This window comes from Harpia harpyja, chromosome 7, assembly GCF_026419915.1.
Source record: "Harpia harpyja isolate bHarHar1 chromosome 7, bHarHar1 primary haplotype, whole genome shotgun sequence".
Taxonomy (NCBI): Eukaryota; Metazoa; Chordata; class Aves; order Accipitriformes; family Accipitridae; genus Harpia; species Harpia harpyja.
In genome coordinates this window covers 6,783,492-6,806,355 of record NC_068946.1, presented here as the reverse complement: position 1 = coordinate 6,806,355, position 22,864 = coordinate 6,783,492, and the positions used below count along the sequence as shown (strand labels likewise).

The following is a 22,864-nucleotide window of genomic DNA, read 5'->3' as shown; positions in this document are numbered from 1 at the left end:
TTACTCAGCTTCACATGCCCTAGCAAGTAACAACCATCTGTCTTTAGTGATCCACTTGCCACTTACTCTGGGACCACTCACTTTACCTGTGACTGCAGTATTGTTACTATCATTTCCCACCTTCTTTCTGTATCCAGCTTCTGAAGTCACCACACAATCCTTACCCATAAACTTTCCTTTCTGGTTTTAATTACTAATCTTACTTGCCTTACATGTTTTTTAAATAGTATTCATTGGAAAAATTCGTTGCAGCCATGATCAAGGATTTTAAGATTAAAAATTTGAAGACATTAACATTTAACTGTTAAAGACAAGACTGAAAAGTACATGCAAAGAAAAATCATCACATCATCTATAAATCTATGAATTTATGCAATAAATCCAAATTAACAGCTCCTCAGACATGCAGGAAGAGCACACCACAACAAATTTAATTCCAATTCTTACAGAATTCAGCAAAGTCTTTAGAACAGAAACACCATTTTTAACACGTAAAGGAACTTTTAAAGTGCTAAATTCCATAAGAAAATTTCTTTTTTTTTTTTTTTTTTTAAATGAATGAGCACCTGAACACTACTATAAAGATCTGAAATACCTCAAAAAAACCTGGATCCTTGTACGCATTGCCTTGTAAAATCCGATCCTCAAAAATAAACATAGGACAGAGAAAAAATGAAAACAAAACAAAAAACCACCCCAAACCCCACTTCAGACCCCCAAATTTCTACAGTGCTACAGAACACAGTATTTTTAAGTTGAAATAGAATTACTATGCACACATCCTTTCTTTTAACTTCTAACATTAATTTAGGAATCTACCACTTACAAACCTTTCAATATGTCAGTACACTGGAGTACCGAAGACAAATCAATATTACAGTCCAGTATTTCCTTACAGTAAAGACACTAGTAGATATGAAACAGATGGAGGTAAACAGACACACCACAGAACTGCTGCAGCAATTTAGTCCATCTAATTTCTGCCTCCCTTTGAAATGGCATTAGGGGGTTCCCAGAACAGCTACCTATTTTGTTGCATAGGTTAGATACAGAAAGCCATCCAAGACGGATCTTCCTTACCCCAAATTTTGTGGCTGTATCTCTCAACAGCAACACCCGCTATTATTCCCTGTCCTGCGTCTAGCCCTAGGTTCAAGCATTCACTGGAAACCTTTCTTTCTGTTTCACCTACTCAAAGCAACTACACACTTGCAGTTTCATTAAGAGCAGAAAAGAAAAAGAAAATACTAAAACCAATCCTGTTCTCCAGTGTGTTCCAGCAAGTCTCAGCCAATACAAATCTCTATTTTCTGCTGCTCACGCTGTTGAAATTTTGTTTGGTGAAGAGTTGAAGCAGCTACCAAACAGGTTTAGCTGAAAGCCTGTTACGCTCCCATGTTCAGGTGTGCACCCAGCTGGGTCCTGCTTCCTAATAAAGCCAGTTCTAGTGAATTCCATGGAACCATCTCCCCTGTGCCCTGAAGGTCTCAGAAAGCAAGCCCAGGTGCAGGCACAGAAGGGAGCAGCTGGATAAAATCAGCAACAGGCCAGATCCAATTAAGATTACCCAGCACACTGGCATGGACTGTTTCACTACTAGTAGTACAAAGTATATATAAAGTAAAATCTAAGAATCATTTACCATTTTGATATAGCAATAAAATACACAAGAACTAGCAAACCCACAAGCTGCTAAATTAAGAAGTAATGTTCTTACCTTGTTCTTTAATGAAAAAGTACCCGGCATACCCGCAAACAGAAATCTGTTCTTGACTTTCAGTTTTCCAAGATTAGCCACAATAAGACTATTAGACCTTGAGCTTTCAGGTATAAGAAGAACAGGAGCACCAGCCTCAATATCAAGGAGAACTCGGGAAGCTCGCTGTGCTTTATCTCTTACCTGGGAAGAGCAAAAATTCATTTAACAAAATTTAAAAAAAATACAGGAAGTGGGTGATTATTTCACACTGATTAGTACTGTATTCAGGAACACTATTCCTTGATTTACAAAATTAAGATGTGATAAAATTTTATACCAAAAAACCCCAAACCAACTTGAACTTTTGTTTTAGGCAGAGAATAAAAGCTAGTTAAAAAAGCACTATGATGCAAACAGCACACACCTGTGCAACAGGTGCCGCAACCAAGAGTGAAGCGTACTGTCACCACTGAACTAAGAGGCATAACAGACACTACTCAGCTCACTACTTAAAGATTACTTAAGAAAAATTATTTACAAAAGGAAATAAATATCATTTAGAACAGATGTTTCAAAATCAGATTCAAACTTCCTAACTGATGCACAATGAAGCTTTTTAATATATGCAAGCATTAACTGTCTTTCTTCCAATTATGAGAAGCGACTTTTTAAACAAGACTACTACTATTAACTATATTAATCACTGCCACATTAGATTTTGTACAAAATAGGCTATGACTATCATGATTATTTATATACTCTATCATGCAGAAGTTCAGCATCTGATTTTCTCAGTCTACCAGCCATCATAATTAATCAAAGACATACACCTGAGTAGAACAGAAGGACTTCTCACTTGGTTCTCTTTATTCAGGTATTATAACTACCTGGTGAACTGTGGAGAAAAAGGCAAGATAAAATCTTGAGCCCTTTTTGTCCAGCATCACAAAGATAGGAAAACACCTGTATCAGTGCATACTGCAGGATCCAGGTGCCAACATTTTAAGTAATGTGCAAATTTGGTATTCTACACTTTCAAATAGCAGCAGGATGGTCCTAAACAAGGTCTTTTAACTAGAAGATGAGGATGAACCATCTCCACTAACATCAGAACTCTAAAACCTCCCATCATTTCAACTCTCTGAGTTGATGCATTAACATAAATTTCATACTGCATTTCAACTTCCAAAAATAGGCTAGGAAAGACAGAAAAAAACCCAGACATACTGTTTGTCCTTCAATTGCTGCTCTTTGCCGCCCCAAGACATCCTGAAGCTGAGTAAAATGTTGGATGAAAGACACCACCTCTGCCTGGAAACGCTGAGTATGCACATACTGAACAGATGCCATTCGTAGAGTGACACGAATATCACACTCCCTCTGTAGCAATGGATCTGGCCTCCCATATCTGTGATAAAGGTTGAAAGTAAAATTTAGCTATCTTAGCTACATTTTACAAATACTGCTATGCATTTTTTTGCATTCAAAATAATAGTATAGAGGATTTAACTGATGTTCACAGTACATAATTAAAACTATTTCAATTATAGATATGAAAAACTGGTTTTATATTAATTATTTCTAAATTACGTATATTTAAGTGCTACTGAGCTTTAATTAAGCAAACAGGAAAATTCTACATTTGGAACGTACCTCTAATCGCTACATTTAACAGATACACCTTTGGTGATTTTATACATCTGAACAGTGGCTTACAAGGTAAGTATTCTACTCCATGATAATACATAGATTCAACTCTGAATCAGTGTGCTGTTACATTTGAAATTAATTCCATAACAATACTTGGATAATTTCTAATCTGCTTAATTCTGGTAGGTGGAGGAAGTGGTGGAAAACCATGAAAGATCACAGGCTAAGAACTATTGCTTTACACAAAGCAGAAGAACTTCAGGAGTACACTACGACAAAAGCAAACCCTTAATTCCAAAATTAAGGAGCAATAGAAAAATCTATTTCATCCATTGAAAACCGATTCCAACTTGTAAAAAACAACTACTATTTTATCTAGGAACAAACTATCACCTAAATACTTTCAAGAACAGCTTTAGAGGGAAATAAAAATCTATTTTTCCTGATAAGCCATGTACACCGCAGGACAAGGAAAAGTTAAAAATCCTAAGTTTATGACTGATAATGTTCAAAGTCTCATTTAAGTCACAAGCATCCAAAGCAGAATCATGCAGACCTGACAGCTGTGGGTTTGGTTTTTTGGGGTTTGGTTTTTCTCGGGGGGGAGGGGAGTTAATGGTGCTAGTAGGGAGTAACAAGAAGTTTAAATTCATACTTATAGACTTGGAAAATGAGTGCTTCTTCACCACTTGTAGTAAAACGTTCTCTGTAAAATTCTCCATGTGCTGTAAGATCACTTAAGGACAGACTGCCAATACTTCCTTGCAGGGCTAAATCTCCCTCTGCAAAACAAAAACCAGACAATTAGGATCCTCAAACACAGATAAGTTACTAAAACCCAGAAGTTTCTATTAGTGGGATAAACTCCTTACCAGTAATTAAACAAATCACATTCACTTCAACATTAAACCTCATGTTCAAAGAAAATCATGTCTTTCTGCTACAAAGATTGTATTAACCCAAACATAACTCTATGCTTTACATACATACATAACGTGTTCACACCAGTTTGATTTATGAAAACTTAGATGTAAGTCTTTTTTTTTCTACAACAGTAATATACACTGTTGTTCTGCTCTGTGAAAGTGAAGTATTAAAATACTAGCCAATCTCAGCTAAAATGATCAATGGCTTGACAGCTGGGAGGGGTGCAAGTATTTAAAATCAAGCCTGAAAAAGCAGAGGAAGAAACAGTGGGAAAAGAATGTGCATCTTGCCCAGGAAACACACAAAAAAACCCAATGAGCACCAAACTAAAAGCATTTCCAATCACAACTCCAGTGCACACCTCCTTTTATTTTAAACGGCATACAACCTTAGCCCTCCAATCTACTCACCAATCACTTCCAAGTGAGCTGCAAGTTTTGACACGCTGGCTTTAGCAAGCTCACTAGTTGTCTTATTCAGTACTAATGATAAAGAATGGACCTGGTCAAACAAAAAAGGTACAGGCTGGTATTAAACAATATGACTTCACAGCTGGAACATCTTGTTAGTTTTTTTCAAGACAACTGCACTGTAACACATAAATGGCAAACAAGAATTATCTGGTTGGGAGACATTGGAGGGAACCAAACTTTTTACTTTCTGGTTTGGAAAATATTAATGGGTCTCCCAAACAACTTAGAATGATCAAGTCATGAACAAATCCTAGCACTGTTACCTTTGTCCTTGTCTCTTCCAGGACTTGTAATTTTTATGTTAGACTGCAGGACCTCTGGGCAAAGACTATATGTATACACACACACACGCACATAATTTTTTTTAAAAAAAAGTATGTTTATACATATATATGTATAGACATATATGTATATATATTTATAAAAGTATATACTTTTTTTAATAAACTCCATAGTACCTAGAACAGCACAGTGCCAATTTCAGTATGTCGAGTCTTTAATATTGAAGCAACCTTATCATTTAAGAGATCACAGACATTTAGTCTGTGCCCTGCGTTATCCCAGGGAACTAACGGTCACTGCCCAGAAGACTTACACTTTCCTTAGACTCTCAGGCATAGAGTAGACTGGATGGGGCCGGGGGCGTGGGTGTCAAACTCTACCCATGCGAGCTCCATTGGATGAACACGGAGCATTCTACTTCAGCGTCCCTTCAAATGACATACATGCGTCTAAGCAGGGTCACAGAGCAAGGGAGCCAATAATTTTGCAAATGTTTTGCTTTTCTGTGACTTCTGCACTTTTTTTTTAAACTACATCTACGCATGCTTTACATCTACTGTTTCTGAATTTATGCACATTCTCCACTAGAATATAAAACATTTGATTTAAATGTCACCTTAAGTTTCTATAAACCAGACGTTTTACGACAGACAATCCAATTACTATTTTGCATCTCAAGTATACCTTCAGATCCAGCTTAGTGTTTACAGGCTCTTGGGCTTGAGAAGCTGACAAGGTATTTATTTCTGATTTGATTGTCTGCTGAGTATCTTCAGGTTGCAGCTTCATAGCATGGTTATCAGCAGTGGATCCAATCCCAAAGAAATCCAGTATCACTACCCAAGTTTGCAAAGTTATTAAGACATCTAGACAATTAAAATCAACATCTACACTACGGTTAATTTTGTTATAGTGAGAAGAAAATTCAGGATGTTTCCTATCCACTAGAAATATATTGATATGAACTAATGAATCATCAAAGTTACTTTTTCCACAGGGCAACCTGGATCTGTTTGCTGTTGGAGAAGGAGGTGGAGTCAGAGGATACTCAGAATCAGCATCTTCTTTTTGCTTCTTACGGGAAGCACAAACTGGTCTTTGGTATAGCTGAAAGACATTAGGTGCTTCTTCCATATGGGAAGGTAGGGAACGCGGCATATCTGGATATTCTACATTGGATACCGAGGGACAAGACTGTGAAAGATATTCCTTATGTGCTAAACTGGATGGCTTGGGTGCTCCACGGGACACCATGAGATTCTTATACATAGAGTCTGGGTTTTTTTCCAGAAGATCTTCCATTAGCAGAGAACGCAAGGCAATCTGAATAGACAAAGTCTGAGGATGATCTTTAGCAAACTCAACATCGAAATCCTGAAACTTAAGGCTGACAAGGCCTTGTGCACCAAGTGTAAGATCACCACTTAACTGAACTTGGAGCTCTGAGATATGAAAGTTTGCTTGTATCTGAGTAAAAGATTTTGTTTCCCTCATAGCTAATGACTTGTTTGGAACAGAATTAAAACTAGAATGGCTGAATAAGCCATTTTCCTTCCGTTCACTTGAGAATTCTGTGCCTGTACTATGAAGTGATGCTGCAGGAGAACTATGGCAAGTTGAAGATACAGAAGTGGTTGGAAATTTGTTCAAGTCTTCGCTGTAAATTAAATTATCCAGAGTCTGAAGGACTTGTTCATACACATGTTTTGCTAACACCACCTACAATGTAAAAAAAAAAACAAACAATCATCACGTTAGAGCTCTCTATATTAATAAGATCAGTACATACATTTTAAATCTCACAAGTGGAAAGCGTGGAATTTCAAACCAGACAAATTTTAAGTTTGCCCACAAATAAAAAAATAATCCAGAACAAGGTACAATGCAAAGCTGAAGCAAAACAATTCTTCTGTATTAGCTCTGTAAGATGACACAATCTGGAAACATACAGTATAGGATCCTAGAACAGGATACCTTGTATTCCTAGGCAAAAAGCATCCACAGAGTTAGTTAAAAATAATTCACCATACAAACTAGCCTTAATTTACCATGCTGAGATTATACAGTAACATATGGAAAAAACTTTCTACTTGGCCATCACTGCTTGTCTCCTTAGCTTTAGAAGTTTCCTCTACTTAAAATCTCTGCTACTACAGAGATTTTTTTCAAGATAATGGCATTTTAATTCTTAGTTTCTACTAGAACTGTAAATAAACATATTTGGACAGTGGCACCTTTATTTTTCCTTCTGTGACAGGTGTTCAGGGTCAGTAAAAGTTAAACTAATTCATAAAGATGTCTAAAATGCTCCAAAACAAGGTTAAATTTTGGTCATTGTTATTATGACTTAAGACTGTCTCTTCTAACCGCATGCATAAGGATCCAATTTCTAAACTATCAACACGTTACACCTGAAGACATTTGCCTGAAAAATACTTATATTCTATGCAAGGAAATACTTCTAGACTGGTAGTGGAAATACTACATTACTATACCTGAAGAGGGTTCACAAACTTCCCTTCAATCTTCATAATGCTTGATATTCCAAAGTCTTCATTACTCAGAGGAAAAGTTAAATCCAAATCCCTCTCTAGTGGTATCTTTTCCAATTTAAACTGGATGGTGGTGTTATTCAGAATGTGGAAAGCTGTTAAGAAAGTGAAATTAAAACAACATTATAATAAGTGAACTCGTTATCCTATAAAGACTGTACAGCAGAGATAACATAGTAGTTATTTAACTTGCTCAGAATCTCTTAGCTGTGCTAAAGTAAGTATATAGGGCTATTTTTGTTAAATTTCTGCATGAAAGGCACTGTTCAGTTTTTGCTTAGGAGACTAAAAATGTGTATAAATAACTTGTCCATCGTAATTAAAATTGAGCAGTATTTCAGGAGGATGGGTGAGACAATATACAATCAGACCTATGGTCAATACACATTTTTAGTACCATCTGCTTCTCATATTAAAATAATTAAGAGTCCCCTGATCAACATACCATGGCCTTTATGTAACGATTCAAAGAAGTCATGACGAGTAAAATGGGATTCTTCCTGGCTATTAATACTGGCAGGACCTGAAGATGAATGCAGCCCATGACGTATTTCACTCGCAGGCTCCTTCTTGCTCATAAATTGACTGCTATTTAAAGAATACATTTTAATATCTTTAATTTCAACTTGCAGTCTATCACTTGTAGATTCACCTTCTCCCGGTACAAAATTCTGAATAGATATTTGTCCTAGATGACCTACAAGCAGTTCAGAGCTACCAGGCTTTCGAGGTATTGAGACAATTGGTGATTCAATGTTTACGTTTAATATAAGCTTAATAGTATCCGTTCTGAGAGGCTGTGATCCAAATGCATAGCCTTCATTATCTTCTAAGTTGGCAACATCTCTTGATCGTGGTGTCGTATCAAACAAAGAAACCATTTCACTGTATTCAGCAGTTTTAGTTGCCAAGACACTAGTAACTTTTGAAGCTGCACTTTTCAGCATGCTGCGGAAATTCTCTTCCAATTCATCCATTGACAAAGTCAGTTCTTTCAAAAATTTAGCTGAGTGGTTGTAGTGTAAGGAGGCCATTTTGAGGTTGAGAGAACACTCCTCTTTTGACTTTTCTGTGAAAGTAAAACTTAAAGCATCTGGAAGGCTATTTCCATCATCAAGCCTAAAGAATAAAGATTCAAAGTAATCTACATCACCAATGAGATTTTCATACCTTACTGTATTCCCTATGCTGACAACATACTGGTTCTTAACACTATCTTGTGTTAGGTCCATAAGGTGAAGGTATCCAAGAGAGCCATTTACATCAAATTTACTACACATGGAGACATTGACTTTGGTGCCACCAATACTGGCTGTTGCAATTTTTCTGCCATATTTTTCTCCATTTGTCATGCCAACTGTCCTGAGGAGGAGTATATTTAACCAGTGAATATCAACTGCTACCTCTGTATTCTGTACATAAGTAGACTGAAAGGTTTCCTCTTCCCTCCAATCTCTTTCCAAGTCAGTTATTAAAGGCTGGGGACTAGAATCTTCCTTCTCCTTTGGGAAAGATTTCTGGAGAAAACCAATCAGTTCAACAATAGTCTCTGGATTAAGGATGATATCCAGGTTGTTCACCTGTACAGAGATCACCTGCAGACTGCTATCCAAATTCATTGATGGGCATTCTGCACTCACAAACTGATACTCTAATTTTATCAAGGACTCTTGATCTTTTCCATTGTTACCAGATGAATTATTTGACACTGTAGTGCATCTCTCTGCCAAACTAGCTACATCAATGGGACGTGCATCGTATGGTCCGTAAACTGGGGACTGAGCCCTGCTGTCTCGAAGACTTCCTGTTGGCACATCAAAACTCAGATTCTTATGAGAAGCCATCAAAAGATCAAAATCTGTTCCATATGTTTGCATAGTATCAACCAGTAACAGGCCATGAACAGTCAGGGACACTTCTACATCATATGGCCTTTTCACAAAATGGGCATTGGTGCCAAAAACCTTGAGTACAGAGATATATCGTCCATTACTTTCAACACCCAACTGCATACAGTTTACTTTGAATTCAGCCAAAAGCAGCTGAGATTCAACAAGAACTTCCCTGGTATGTTGCTCTAGCATTACAACACTCTGTGTTAGATTCATTACAGAATCATGCAAACTGCCAAGTTGGTCTACCTCTGCAAAAATCTTGTCCTTCCCTAAATGTAGGGCATCAGAAGACTTAGTTTCAGATGTACTCAGCTGCGTGCAACAGTTCTTCAGAGCTGATATTTTGTCTTCATTGATGTGAATTTTCAAGTCTGGCAGAGTGCCAGACAAGACAGCTCCTGGGTATTTTGGGTCAGACGTATATATCAATCTGCGCTCCAACTGCAGGTGAACATTGAATTTTTCTACCACATGAGTTGGACCCACATCACTATCCTGAACATGTTTCCAGTTGTCTTTCACTCGGCCCACCATGATCTGAAGGTCCATAAATGAAAGCGTGTATCTCTCATACATTTTTTTGCTCATTAAGTGTGCTTGTAGCTGCTCTTCACTTATTTCTACTCCAGTAAATTCAGACATTTTGATGCCACTATTAGTGTTAGATTCTGGTGGTGGAGTATTGGGAGGAGTTGCAAGAGGTGTTTTATATTCCTCATCACTCAATTCATTGACTTCTGAAGAAAAAGTATCTGCACTCCTTTTAGATTCTTCTGTGGATTAAAAAAATAATAGTAAAGAAACAAATAGATAAAAGTATTCTCCTCCCTCCTTGGATGTTTCCCATCAATTACCTGATCATCCTGTCTGAAGCTGGTTTTTTTTTTAAACACAAAGTATATCTGGTAACTGTCCTTGCCTCCTTCCACTGTCACTTTTTTTTTTCTCAACAGGAAATCTACTACACTTCTTTTACATGCATGCAGATGTCAGATGTCAGTCACAATGTATTATAGAATCTATTAAAAGACACTATTGTTTCAATTTTTTTAACCCACTTACTATTACTACAAGATTTACTTTTAATCAAGTTGTTAAAAAAAAAAAATCCGTTACTCTGCCTATGCAATTCTTTTGATCCTCAAAACCAACTGAAAGATAAGAGCTACTTAACTATAATATATTTATGATCAGAAGTTTTTGCCAATTAACTTTATTGCCTAATATTAATTTCATTTTATTATCATAAGAAAAGGATTTTTTCTACTCTACAAAGCAGAAACACCCCCCCAAAACTTTCCTGTACTTTACCATTTTTTTTTAAGCTCAAGCTACTCTAAACAGACCAATGCCTCAATTTCACAGGAAAATACAAATAAATCTTGCATAAACAATTTGTGTTCTTTTTCTAGTTTGCCATAAGGCAGAATTTACTAAAAAGGAAGCTAGTAAAACCTTGCACAGATTGGCTGGTGCTAGAAAAGATTAAATGATTCAAAGACATCCAGAGTACAAACTCTGTAGACAATTTTGGGCTTGACACCTCAACTTTCCACTGCACCACAAAACAGCTCATCCTACAGCTGTACTTCTTAAAAAAGGAAATGAATACCACATAGATATCTCTTCCAATATTTTTAACATATCCTCACATGCCATACAGTTCAGCTAGATTTTAAGTAGGTCTAATTTTATTTACAAGTTCCACTGTACTTTAATCTTAATTTTCCTGCATTGATTTCCTAGTGGAACAGGAAAGAAGCAATGATTTGTTTAAGAACCAATGTTCTTGTGATACAAACAAAGGACACCAATTTTCCCTTCACTTTTATTTGCCTAGCTATAGACACATATGCTAAGAACAGAGATCCATGTGACTCCAAAATTGGAGGACTTCTTCAAAGCATACTTTCACTGGGAGCACTGTCCCAAAAAAGCGTTTGACAGCTAAATCTTATACTACTCTAAGCCAAAATCATATCCATGGTAAAGTGCCTTACACACTAGCTTCACACCTGTTCACAGCCTTCAAGAGGTGCAAGATTTCACAGGGGAGCCTTTAATTTAAAAGATAATCCCCAACAAAACAAAAAAAAACCCTGCACCCCCCCAATTATTTTTAAAACTGTATATCAATCTTAATTAAAAATTTATTGATAATAGCAGAATTATTATGTGAAACTCTATGCATATATAGGGGAAATAACCTTAAGACATCTCTACTTTCTACACAGACAAAAGAGTTTCTGGGAGAAGGTGGAAAGAAAAGGAAAGCTGCAATAATTCTAGATCATACCTTGAGAATTAGTAAGTAATATTCTTCCCAGATCTACAACAACTAACACTGGATCCACAAATTTAAAATCATCAGGAAAGATCACCTGAGGGGCAGAAATATCAAGGCACACGGTCCAGCTTTTGCTGTTTTCCTGGAAGTTAAGAATGAAGATATAATAGCCCATAAGAAATAGTTTCCCCTCACCTACAAAAAAAGCCATGTCAAACAAATCAATCTAGTTAGCCACTTTTATCAACTGAAGAGCTAACTTTCACAAACTTCAGCCATACTAAAGTTTGGTAGTTTGTTAAACCACAGACTCCCATTACAGTCAATGAAGAGACACTTTCAGTAGGTGAAACATCCCATGCTAACATAGATGCAATGAGTCCCTCTCCAGAGGGACTCCCCATCTCCAAGCTGAGGAGAGTGAATCTACCTGCATACCTGAGAAGGTATCTACCTTTTACATGACACTGGATCAGATAAATCCTTGTCAAGGCTATCCATAAATACAACATGCACTAGACTGTTTTATCAAACATCAACCTTTTCAGAACAAGTATTTTTTCATTTCAGTGACAACAGTATAAAACAACTGTCTTGCATCAATATAGCTAACTCCAAAGCTAGGGGTTAATGATACTGATACATACACTAATATTACTTGAAAACTGAAGAATGAGCAAAAAACAAATAAACATGGAACTACTTTTTAATTTAGAAAATAATATTTAAATAAATTACACACAAATTTAGTAAGTTTGATCTAACAGTGCTCCAGTGCACACTGGAGCCAACAAGTTGTCATGAGCTCATCTCAGAACAGAGTCAAGAACAGAAAAATAATATTCTGCCATTAATCACAGCAGGTCTGCACCACAAAAATGGATTGTTTGACAGCAAAAGAAATACTACAATACCACATGTAAAACTCCCCACTTTCTTAAAAAGAATACACAAACAAACAAACAACAAAAAAACCCCACTCTTTAGAGCTTCAAGTCCTAAAACACATGGAAAAAAAGCCTACATAAACATATTGGGGGAAAAAACTTACAATGAAGTCTCCCACTAGTAAACGATCAATAGTTTGCCTGATTTCAGCTTTTGTCTGCATTTTCAGCTTGTTGTATTGTCTTCTGGCAGCTTCAGCCACTCTTGCCTCTAACTCAGATTGATATCCAAAACCTGCACAAGAGATACAAAACTGACTAGGTATAATTTTGTTTATCTATTATTGAATCAGAAAAAAAAAAAAAAAAAAAAAAAGAGAGAGAAGATCGATTTTAAATTTTGGCCATAAAATATAGGACAGGAAAACACAGCAATTGAAAGCCATTGGCTGTACCTACACACCAGGCTGCTTCACAGAAAAAAGGAAGCATCTAAGCACAAAACAAATAATCCCACCAAAAAAAACACTTCCCAAACCTTTTTCTGACCTTTATTTGACAGACCTTCAACCTGAGTTACTAAATTGAGGGAGACAGAAAAGGTGGTAAGTATGGCAACAGAAGAAATTCTGACTAAATGTTAAGAAGTTTGCGGAATGTGTAGGCAGTCTTTTTTCGTTTGTTTGGTTGGTTTGGTTTAAACTTTACCTCTAACGTTTATGGAGTATTCTCACCTTGTGAGAAAAGGTAAGTATCATCCACACCTTTATGCCAGGTAGCTTAAACCTTTTGGTATTTGCCAAAATCAACAGAAAAAGAATTGGTACTTTAAGAACATTTTGATGTTCCTTATTCTCACCTCTCATCTCCTCAGATACTGAACTTCAACAACTAAAACTGCAAAGGTAGTCACTTTATAATGTTACAGGCTCAGGTACTAGATACCTAAATCTTGCTGTCCTTAGAAGCTTAGGGAACCAGTATGTTCAACATATAAAAAACAAGGTACTTCAAGCAGCTGTAACAAAGGTCCAACTTAATTTAACCAACAGAAGAGATACTGCAGGAATTAGAACACAATTTCTCCTCTATTCTTACTCTAGAAAATATTCTGCTTTTAACTGTCCTCTCAAAAAACCTGTTGTTATCCATCAGTTTCCAGGACTGATTACAGAAACAGGCATCCTTATTTATGCATTTTAATGTAGGCAGCATGAACATCCACCATGTGGTATAGCAGCAATTTGCAATTTTAAAGTAGAATTTTCAGGAGTCTGCCCAAATGAAATCCCTGATTCAATTAAACAAAGAAACAAACAAACAAAAAAATCCAGAAGAGACTCGGAGTATTGCTTAATTTGAATTTAGAGCAGAGATTCTTTGATTAGTGCTTCATATTTCTAAGAATGAAAATAAAAATCAAAGATAAGAAAAGATGTAATACCACCAAAAAAACCCCCAACCCCACAAAAAAAAACACATTAAAGGTTAACCTGAGGTATGAACCCTTCCCTTGTAGAAGAAGTCAGCTACTTTCTTAATGGCTTGTGGATTGTAAATAATATTTAGAGGTCTGGTACTGACTTCCAGGCGCCTCTCAAAATTGCTGTGGATTGGATTTCTTTCGTAAAGCATCTCAAACACTGGGGCATCAGGATCTGCAACTGAATGAAAAATAAGTTACAAAAAGCAACTGTAAAAAAAAACCAAAACAAACAAATGGACAAAAGCAAAAAACAAACCCTAAAGAATTTAATAACTAATTTTAATTGGTAGTACTAGGAAAGTAGTACCTGTCTGAAAATTCTTCAGTAACAGAAAAGCAAGTAATATGATCGACTTCTACAATTGACAGAATTCAACATGTTTGTATACACAAAAACATTTTCAGAACTGGAGTCCTAATGTTGAACTCCTACCGATTTTTTTCTTTTTTATAACCAAGACAAAGAGCAAGTCCAACTCCCATTGTCTTGAAATACATTTTTTTCTTACTCACTTTCTTTAAAGTCAACTTGCATGCACCCTTATGTCTGAACAAAGCTTCTGTGATTTTATCATTACTATTTGCAAAAAACATTTGCATGAATTCAAACTCTAGGCACTCAGTTTTGAAATTTCTGGTTTGTAGGAATTCTCATATGCTTGTTATCATCAAACATAAAATGAAATCTTTACCAGTGTTCTGATTAGTCATTTCTGAGGACAAACTCTGGAGCCCAAAGGAAGACACGCAGCCAACCTCTTTTTGCTGATAAGAATTTAAAAGAAAAAGATTGTTTAGATAAAATCAACCAAGCCACCTGATATAAGCATAGAAGTCTTTTCTGTATTAGTCTTATCACCACTTTATATGTGAATTACATGTATAGTCTAAGATTATTATATGCATTTTTTTCTTGATGTAGTCAAACAAGAGAAGGAAGTATGACTAAGAAGCTAACGCTATCTACTCATGTAGCAGACAGACTGAAGTCTGAAATGCAGAACAGTATAGAGGTGAAATAAAACCTTACTTGGACCAAAAAGCTTTATGAAAAAGAACAATCACTGATTAAGCAGCAATGCCGACTGTTCCAAAAATCAAATCTTATTCAACAAATTATCTTCTTCCCAACACATATAACTGTAATGTTAAAGTTACAAGCATACAGAGCAAACAATGAAGAGTTCTACGAGTGATGTTTGGAAAGGCAGGGGAAAAGTAAGTTCAACAAGTGGAAATTTTTCTTCAAGACTTGTGTTCTCTTTCTGGGATAAGACACAAACCAAGAAAAACATGTGTTGAGTTTTGGAACACAACTATTTTCATACACACTTATGCATCGTACATAGTTACTTAAAGAGTTTTTTTTCACTTACAGGATTCGGGAAAACAAGAACAGGAAATATGGTCCCTTCTGTTGCCAAGTCCCTCAGAAAAAGACCACCAAGCTGAACTTTGAGAAGGGAAGAATTTCTGCGAGGAAGGGATTCTGCTAGGATCTTTACACCTGGAATATAAGTACATAAAATACTTTTCTTTTAGTACACAGCACAGGTTTTATCTAAATTTTATAGATAACAAGTACCGTCCAAACAAGTCTTTTGGAAGTGCTTATATATATTTATTTCTAATAAAAAAATTAAACACAGAAATTTGGAATACACTACAATGATTGTGAAGCATGTATTTCTACAGTTGTCCTCCTTTCACACATAACAATGCCTAAAATTAGATTTCTGTGTTGAAATCACTCACAACATCTGAAGAGAGAAACTTATTTTCACTTGATATATCAATTTCCGCAAGCTGTTTTCATATTTTCATTTTGAACTTTGTTTCAGTATAGTAATTTAAAGAATTAAAAACAAAAATCAAAGGTCTGAAGGTGGACAAAGCTCTGGTCTTTTTGGGGAAAGAACAGAAATTAACATAATACCTGAAAACTCCAGCTGCATAAAAGCAGTCTCCTCAGCATGCACCACTTTCTTCTCCTTATGCAACAGAGTGAAAGAGCCACCCTGCAACTGTAGATTTAACTTAGCAAAAACATGATCTCTCTTTGTAAAGGTATTCATGCTAGAAGCATCTGCAGCAGGATCAAAAAATTCATCTGCACCTAATTAGAAAAACCAAAACCACAAACCAATGCATTAAATAAGTCAAGTTTCTGGAAGGCTACTGAAGAACAAAAAAGTTTCTCTGAATTTAAAAATAAAGATTTCCCCAGCTCTAGGGAAGAAAAATAGAAACAGAAAATAAAGCAGAGATACCTTCTTCCTTAACAAAACTGAATATTCCGTAGAACTCTTCTATCTCAATTAAGGTAATGCAACCCAAAATTTACAAAGACCCCAACAACTCAGTACTGTTAATGTTATACCCAGCCACAGCACGCCACATGACCACCACCCACCTGAACAGAAAAAGTCCCAAAGCTCTTTGCCATAAATATGTATAATAGAGGAAGCAACTGTATTCCATATATTGCTTTAGAAATGAGCAGGTATACCAGGTATTGAGATTTTTTTAACAGGTTATTAAGCTTTAGACAGGCTCTGCTGCCTAGGTACATCAGCTGACACAGGTAATCTTTTAACAGTGGAGAACCAAAGAGTTGTTTTTGTTCACCTTTATCAGGTATCTAACTATGGTAGCATTAACAGCCTTAAAAAGAAACAGAAAACCCTGTATTTCTGTACCTAGTATGTCTTCTGGATTCCACTGTTCCTTTGGGTCTGGCAGCAGCCCTTCCAAAGGTTCACCTTCATATGTTTGCTGAGCATATCCATACCAACCTCCCCAACCAGGAAACCAAGACTGAAGATACTGCAGCATTCCAGTGCTACTGGCATGTGCAGATTCTGCTGTAGGGGAACCTCCAGGGGAATCGGGCAGCGGCTCTTTAACACTCTATGTTTGAACATTGAAGACGTACACATTACCGCTGGTTAAGTGAAAGAATATCACAAGTGTACAAAAACCATCACAATAAGAATACAATTCCATCTAGTATTTACTCAGCACTCTTCAGTATACCAGCAGTGATATTTTCAGCCAATAATTAGCTTATTAGGAGAGCAGCAGCAAAGAAATACAAACGTATCATCAGTTACCTGCTGCATATTCATATATGAATGAAGCCGTATGGCATTATTTAAATCCTGGTCTAGAAACACTAAACCAAATAAGAAGTCATTTGACAGCATAAAACACAACTCTAAATTTTAGCAACTGTATTTGAAAGAGAGACAACTTTGTACTGTTACAGAGATTAGTTCATATTTTACGAAGTGTGCTCAGAAAGCCATTTACATGAGGCTCACTTCTGCCATATATTTATCCTGGGAAGATACTCATTATAGGTCCTTATTTCCACTCTCTGCTTTTAAGATGAAGAGTACTTGCCCTAGGAGTTCTGGCAAGGATACTATTGAGGAAGATCATCATATGACTAGGCAAAAGATTTCACTGTGCAAGTGTCACAACAGTAAAAACTGCAGGAACTAAGCACTGTTTGCAATTTTAGCATTAATGCCACACTTCTAAATCAAAGCAAATACATGCCAACAGTCTCCAGCAGAACAGAACACAATACCTTAGAATAATTCGCTTAAAGATTCCATATATTGCCCTGTATGCAGAATGTTCCTCACCTCAGCTAAGTCATGAAATTTATCATGAACTATCTCATATAGTATCTTCAACTCTTCGTAAGTTTGCTCATCCTCAATACGATGCATTTCTGCCTGAAAAGACAAAAAAGGTTAAGTAACTGCACTAAAAGAATATAGCATCTTGTTCACAAACATGTCAAACATCTCTGCACTGAGTAAGTTAGAGATTCATAGAGAAAACTAACATGGCATTAATGATAGTATCCAAGTGCCTAAGCACATGAAAATAACCAGAAGTCACGTAGGCAACCATAACACTGACATTCCCCTGTATTACAAACAAAGTTTATATGCATAGTAAAATACATTATTTTAATACTTTTTATGGTAAAAATTCCTTGCTCAGCTATATCCTCCTATCATGCATCAGCAGCGAAGTTTGCAGCACAAAATTTAAGCCATGGAAAATAACCTGATTTAACAGAATGCCTAGCTTAGCTAGGAGCAAAAAAAGCTTCTGTCTGGAGTAAAGGCGGCAGAGGAAATGAACTGCATAAATTAGGACAATGTAGTATTCATATTCAGTTACTTAGACATGTTGTCTTCTTTGTACTCATTAAGAAGTTATTTGTGGAAGCCTATGATTCACCCAAGTCTAAAAAACGTATCATGGAACAAGAAAGCAAAAGACATTTTTCTAGTCCACTGGCATTGCCCTTGTTACATTTCACAGCTCTGCTGAATACAACACAAGCTATATGACAGTAAGTCTCCCGCTTCACCAGGTACTATAAAATTTCCAGTACATTGACCTACTCCTACAGTTCATGTCTATATGACACAAGTAAGGATTACATACAACTTAAAGTATCAACAGAATCGCACCTGTAATTAATACAGGTGAGGTACATGGTGCTCTGAACTGATTTAACAAAAAGTCCCAATACACCTAAAGATAAAAAGCAGCTAATTATAGTTCACAGGATTTTTTCTTTCTGAAGTAGGACAGATTCATGATTCCCTCTAATTTTGTTCTAAAATCAACTGTGGAAAAACAAAACCAAAAAAACAACAAAGCACCCCCAAACACACTGTCAACTAGCCACAATTTTTCTCACGTTATCTACCCACCCATACGGGTGACCTGACACACTTCTGATATTTAAATACTTTTTGAGTCTATAGAGAACACAAGTTAAGAAAGATGTCACAGACTGACATGAGCATTCTATGAGTTAATGCTATTTTTGGTGAAAACCAGTTACAGCTCAAAAAAAAAAAAAAAAAAAAAAAAAAGACAGCTTTTTGCCTAGCAAAACGCAAGGACCCTGCCACACACACACCTCCCACAACCCCAGGTTTCAAGCATTAAAAACTCAGTTGTGGTCAAAAGACAGTCTGTTCAGTGAAAACAGCCTGCAGTAAAACTAAAGAAACTGGAACAGATTTTAAACTTGAGAAGATGAAACAAATCAAATATAAGATGATTAATCAACACTGTAGAAAACTCAAATCTAAATACCTGCTCTGCAGTAGACAGTGGTTCCCCCTTCAACTTGCTATAATACATGTCAGTGTAAGACACTGCATCTTGGGCTCGATGTAATGCGAACTCCCAGGTAGAACGTTGTCTCTGCTCCCTGATCTCCGAAAGATTAGCATTCAAAGCAAAGATCCACCATTCTCGGCAGCTGAAACATTTTTAAATTACTGTGTTATCAGTATTTTAAAAAAAAACAGAAATGCCTATCAAACTGGTGAACGGTCCAAGAGGTTCAGTGAAAAAACAGAGGGCAACTGGTCAGAAGAAACATCAGTATTAGAGACAGCATACATTGGCTAGTTGTACAAATTGTGCAGAACAGTGCCCTGCAAAGTCCCCACCACTTTAGTGGGATTTATTATAGCTATTATGTATCAGGCATAGACAACAAAATGCGGAGTTACGCAGACCCCTAGTCTGAACTGATACCATCTTTCTTATTTATCAATAAAAGAAACTTAATAGGAGCTCTTTCCACAAAGAAGAATTCAGACCACCACAGTGTGTGCATGGGTGTAGAACCTCCAACTTAATTTCAGTTCTTGGAAGCTGTGAAAGAAGGATTTGAAGCCTCAAGTAAGAATAATTTTATTTTAAGTTTGAATTACATCTGAATATTTAAAACTGATTTATGAGGTAGGGGAACAAAACATGAAAACTGAAACTCTAATATATGATTATTATCTACCTTTTTATATTTGTCTTCATTCTAGTCTCCCTAGTATAGTTTTCAATACCATATTAACACCACCACATATGTAGATCTACTTACTTCTCTGTTACTGTAACCTTTGGTCTCCACTTCCTGAATTTAAGCTGTCGTTCCTTTCTAGCCAGTTCCTTTAAAAATCCCATGATCTGCTGATACTGCATCTTTTAGTAAAACAATACACAGATCAATTAGGCAATACTGGAGCACTTTCCAAAGCAAAGGGGAGGAAAAACAAACAAAAAACTCAACCACAGGCTTAGTTTATCTGCATCAATGGCCTGCGTATGGCTTCAGAGTTAAGATTAATGTTAATCATAATTTGGATCTCTAGTATCACAGATCTTCTCCCGGTACCTAGTAGTTACTGTGTGACATTCAATTTACAGATGACTTTATTTACAAACACACAGAATGAAATCTCCTTCCATGTCAGATTACCAACCTAACATCAGCTGCTATTGTACATTCTATAGACTAAAAAAACCCCATACGCATCCCTCCTATTACTCTAATAAACAAACAAGAATGTAATTTTTTTGCAATAATCACTTGCAGCAAAATAATTAATTTGGAATGCTTGGTTTTAAACAACTTCTTTAGTATATCCCTTTAAAACTAAATCTTTAATGAAGTATTAATTTTATGCTACAATAATTGGTATTTAAGCTGTTACAAACACTACCAGTTTTATGACCTCTACAGGTATTTCGCTGTTTGAATCAGCAACTGTTTTCTTAGAGATAGATAATTCAAGATGTCATTTTACCAGCAGAATCTTCAGAAGCACTGACATACAAACAACAGTTGCAGCACGTGGGAAGGAAAAAATACACTCTATGTCAAACTACCAATTTGAATCTGTAGACATTGAGATAACCAGACCATAAAGTAGTATCTTCTTTGATCAGTCATTTTGTTCGAAACTGACCATAAAGCAGCGCACAATATGACATGCAGATACCAAAGCAATCTTGAAGACTAACTAGTCTGGACACCCAACACAGCCTAACATAGTTCATAGCACAGAGCTCATGATGGCCTCATTTACCCCGCTTCTCAACAGTCTGTTTCAGACACTGAGAGTTAAATGAAGATGGTTGGTATTTACCTGTGAAAGCTTCAAGGGTATAGTCTCAAGCTGGATGTCACACTCAAGCCGCGGAGTCTGGCGTGATCTTAAAGGCTCCTTAGAACAATTTCTCTTAAGAAGAGCTGAAGTGCATACAGGTTCCATGATGTAATTATGATCACGACTTTCCATACTCTTATCCATTGCTTCCTGTGGGTTACAAGCAAACTTATTCTATAAGAAATGAGTGTACAATACTTATTAGGATGCACTGGTTTCATGTACTAGAATACACTTTATTAGCATGCCAGTCCATTAAAAAAAAAACCTCTTAACCATAAACTTCTGTTGCTCTTAAAAGCCAAGATCCAATGATTTCTAAGTCAATTAGGTCTGCAATATAGAAAGGAGACTAACAACAACGTCTCTTTCATATACAAAATCTCTCTCTTGTACCTGTAGCTGACCAGGAGGCAGGTCACCCAATAACGTGCAGTTAGTATCCCAATAAATACTGAAGTCGGCAACATCCAACTGTTTTTTCCGCATCAGCTTCTCTACCTGAAGTAGAAAAAGTGGAATAAAGTCAAGATCACACAACATGTGCCATGTAGTTTTTAGTTCTACATACTCAATAAACAATATGAAATGCCCGGAATCAATTTATTACAATAACGAGAAGATTATTAAAATGCCATATGTTTTACTAAATAGCACCCATAAAATACAGCATCACATCTTAGCTGCCATGAGTTCTTGTACAAAAAGTTATACTTACTGGTTCAAATACCGCATTTTGCATTGATACATTTTTGATGCATATGCCAAACGCAAATGGCTGCAAAGGATTTGTGACACCATCTTCAAATCTCAAATGGACATCCTGAATTTTTAACTAGACAAAAAAAAACATTACTAGAGACAACTATACTAGAGAGGACAGCAGTACTATTCATTAATACTGAAGCAATTTAATATTTAATTTCTGCAATTCTCCAACAAATTTCTGGTAGTTCTTTAGATCTCACAGAAATCCTATTCCTCACTTCTGATTTTGTACTCTCTGGTTCTATCTTCTTCTCAGATACCACTAGTCCCTGCCCTTCTCCCCACAATCAACTAGTCACTTTCACAAGACAGCATACTTTATTTTGCTACCCTACTATTATTGTCCATTTTAAAGGCAAATGTGCAATTGCCAACCAAAGACTCCAATTTGTTTTATGCACTAGAATCATCAGCATGGGCCAGAATGACAAACTAATAACAATACGAGGTGACCCAAACTAATTTTACATTGGTAAAACCTTTGAGAGCACCAAGTTACTGTGGCTTCTCAGAGAACGTAGAGTCCAGGACTGACAAAAGTATAGATACTCTCGCCTTCAGCTCCTGCACCAAATACATTCTTCTCAAACATATCAGGAAAGGCAAGTAGTCCGAGGTGTCTTGCTTCTAAATTGCCTCTATTGAGTTGAAACGCAACCAAATAATACAGTCACACAAGGAAAAAAGAAGGATAGTCCTTTCATGGAGGTGAGCAGACAAACTTTAGCAATTAATATGTAGAAAGCTTCTGGTTCTTAAAGACAAATGATTAATGACGTAAATGTTGCTAAAATGTCATTAACTACATTAGAACTTCCAAAGAAGAAAAGCAACAGAGCACAACAGCCGTATTTTTGAGTCATTTTGAAACTTAGGAGACACATGGTAGATTTTTAGTAATAGCAGAAAAAGAATAATTAAAGAACTTGAGAGACGACACGCAGTCAAATAACCAAAATC

General features: G+C 36.3%; 1 protein-coding gene across 7 annotated transcripts in view; it reads right to left on the bottom strand.

Moving 5' to 3' along the window:
* Positions 1-22,864, bottom strand: part of VPS13D (vacuolar protein sorting 13 homolog D) — a 109,623-nt gene that overhangs the window by 81,593 nt on the left and 5,166 nt on the right. For 5 of the 7 annotated variants that reach the window (XR_008236049.1, XM_052792983.1, XM_052792987.1 and 2 more), the window contains exons 6-25: positions 21,855-21,971; positions 21,533-21,637; positions 21,116-21,286; positions 20,068-20,168; positions 19,275-19,443; positions 17,792-17,884; positions 16,838-17,048; positions 16,075-16,254; positions 15,515-15,645; positions 14,831-14,903; positions 14,146-14,316; positions 12,817-12,947; positions 11,775-11,907; positions 8,029-10,251; positions 7,527-7,678; positions 5,716-6,750; positions 4,687-4,777; positions 4,005-4,131; positions 2,927-3,107; positions 1,718-1,900 (exon numbers count right to left, since the gene is read on the bottom strand). Coding sequence is in view for 6 of the 7 variants with exons in the window: in XM_052792983.1 (XP_052648943.1) it covers positions 1,718-1,900; positions 2,927-3,107; positions 4,005-4,131; positions 4,687-4,777; positions 5,716-6,750; positions 7,527-7,678; positions 8,029-10,251; positions 11,775-11,907; positions 12,817-12,947; positions 14,146-14,316; positions 14,831-14,903; positions 15,515-15,645; positions 16,075-16,254; positions 16,838-17,048; positions 17,792-17,884; positions 19,275-19,443; positions 20,068-20,168; positions 21,116-21,286; positions 21,533-21,637; positions 21,855-21,971 (5,778 nt within the window). In the remaining variant the exon portion in view is untranslated. The remainder of the gene's footprint in view (positions 1-1,717; positions 1,901-2,926; positions 3,108-4,004; positions 4,132-4,686; positions 4,778-5,715; positions 6,751-7,526; positions 7,679-8,028; positions 10,252-11,774; positions 11,908-12,816; positions 12,948-14,145; positions 14,317-14,830; positions 14,904-15,514; positions 15,646-16,074; positions 16,255-16,837; positions 17,049-17,791; positions 17,885-19,274; positions 19,444-20,067; positions 20,169-21,115; positions 21,287-21,532; positions 21,638-21,854; positions 21,972-22,864) is intronic. The other 2 variants (XM_052792985.1, XM_052792986.1) reach the window with 2 other exon arrangements.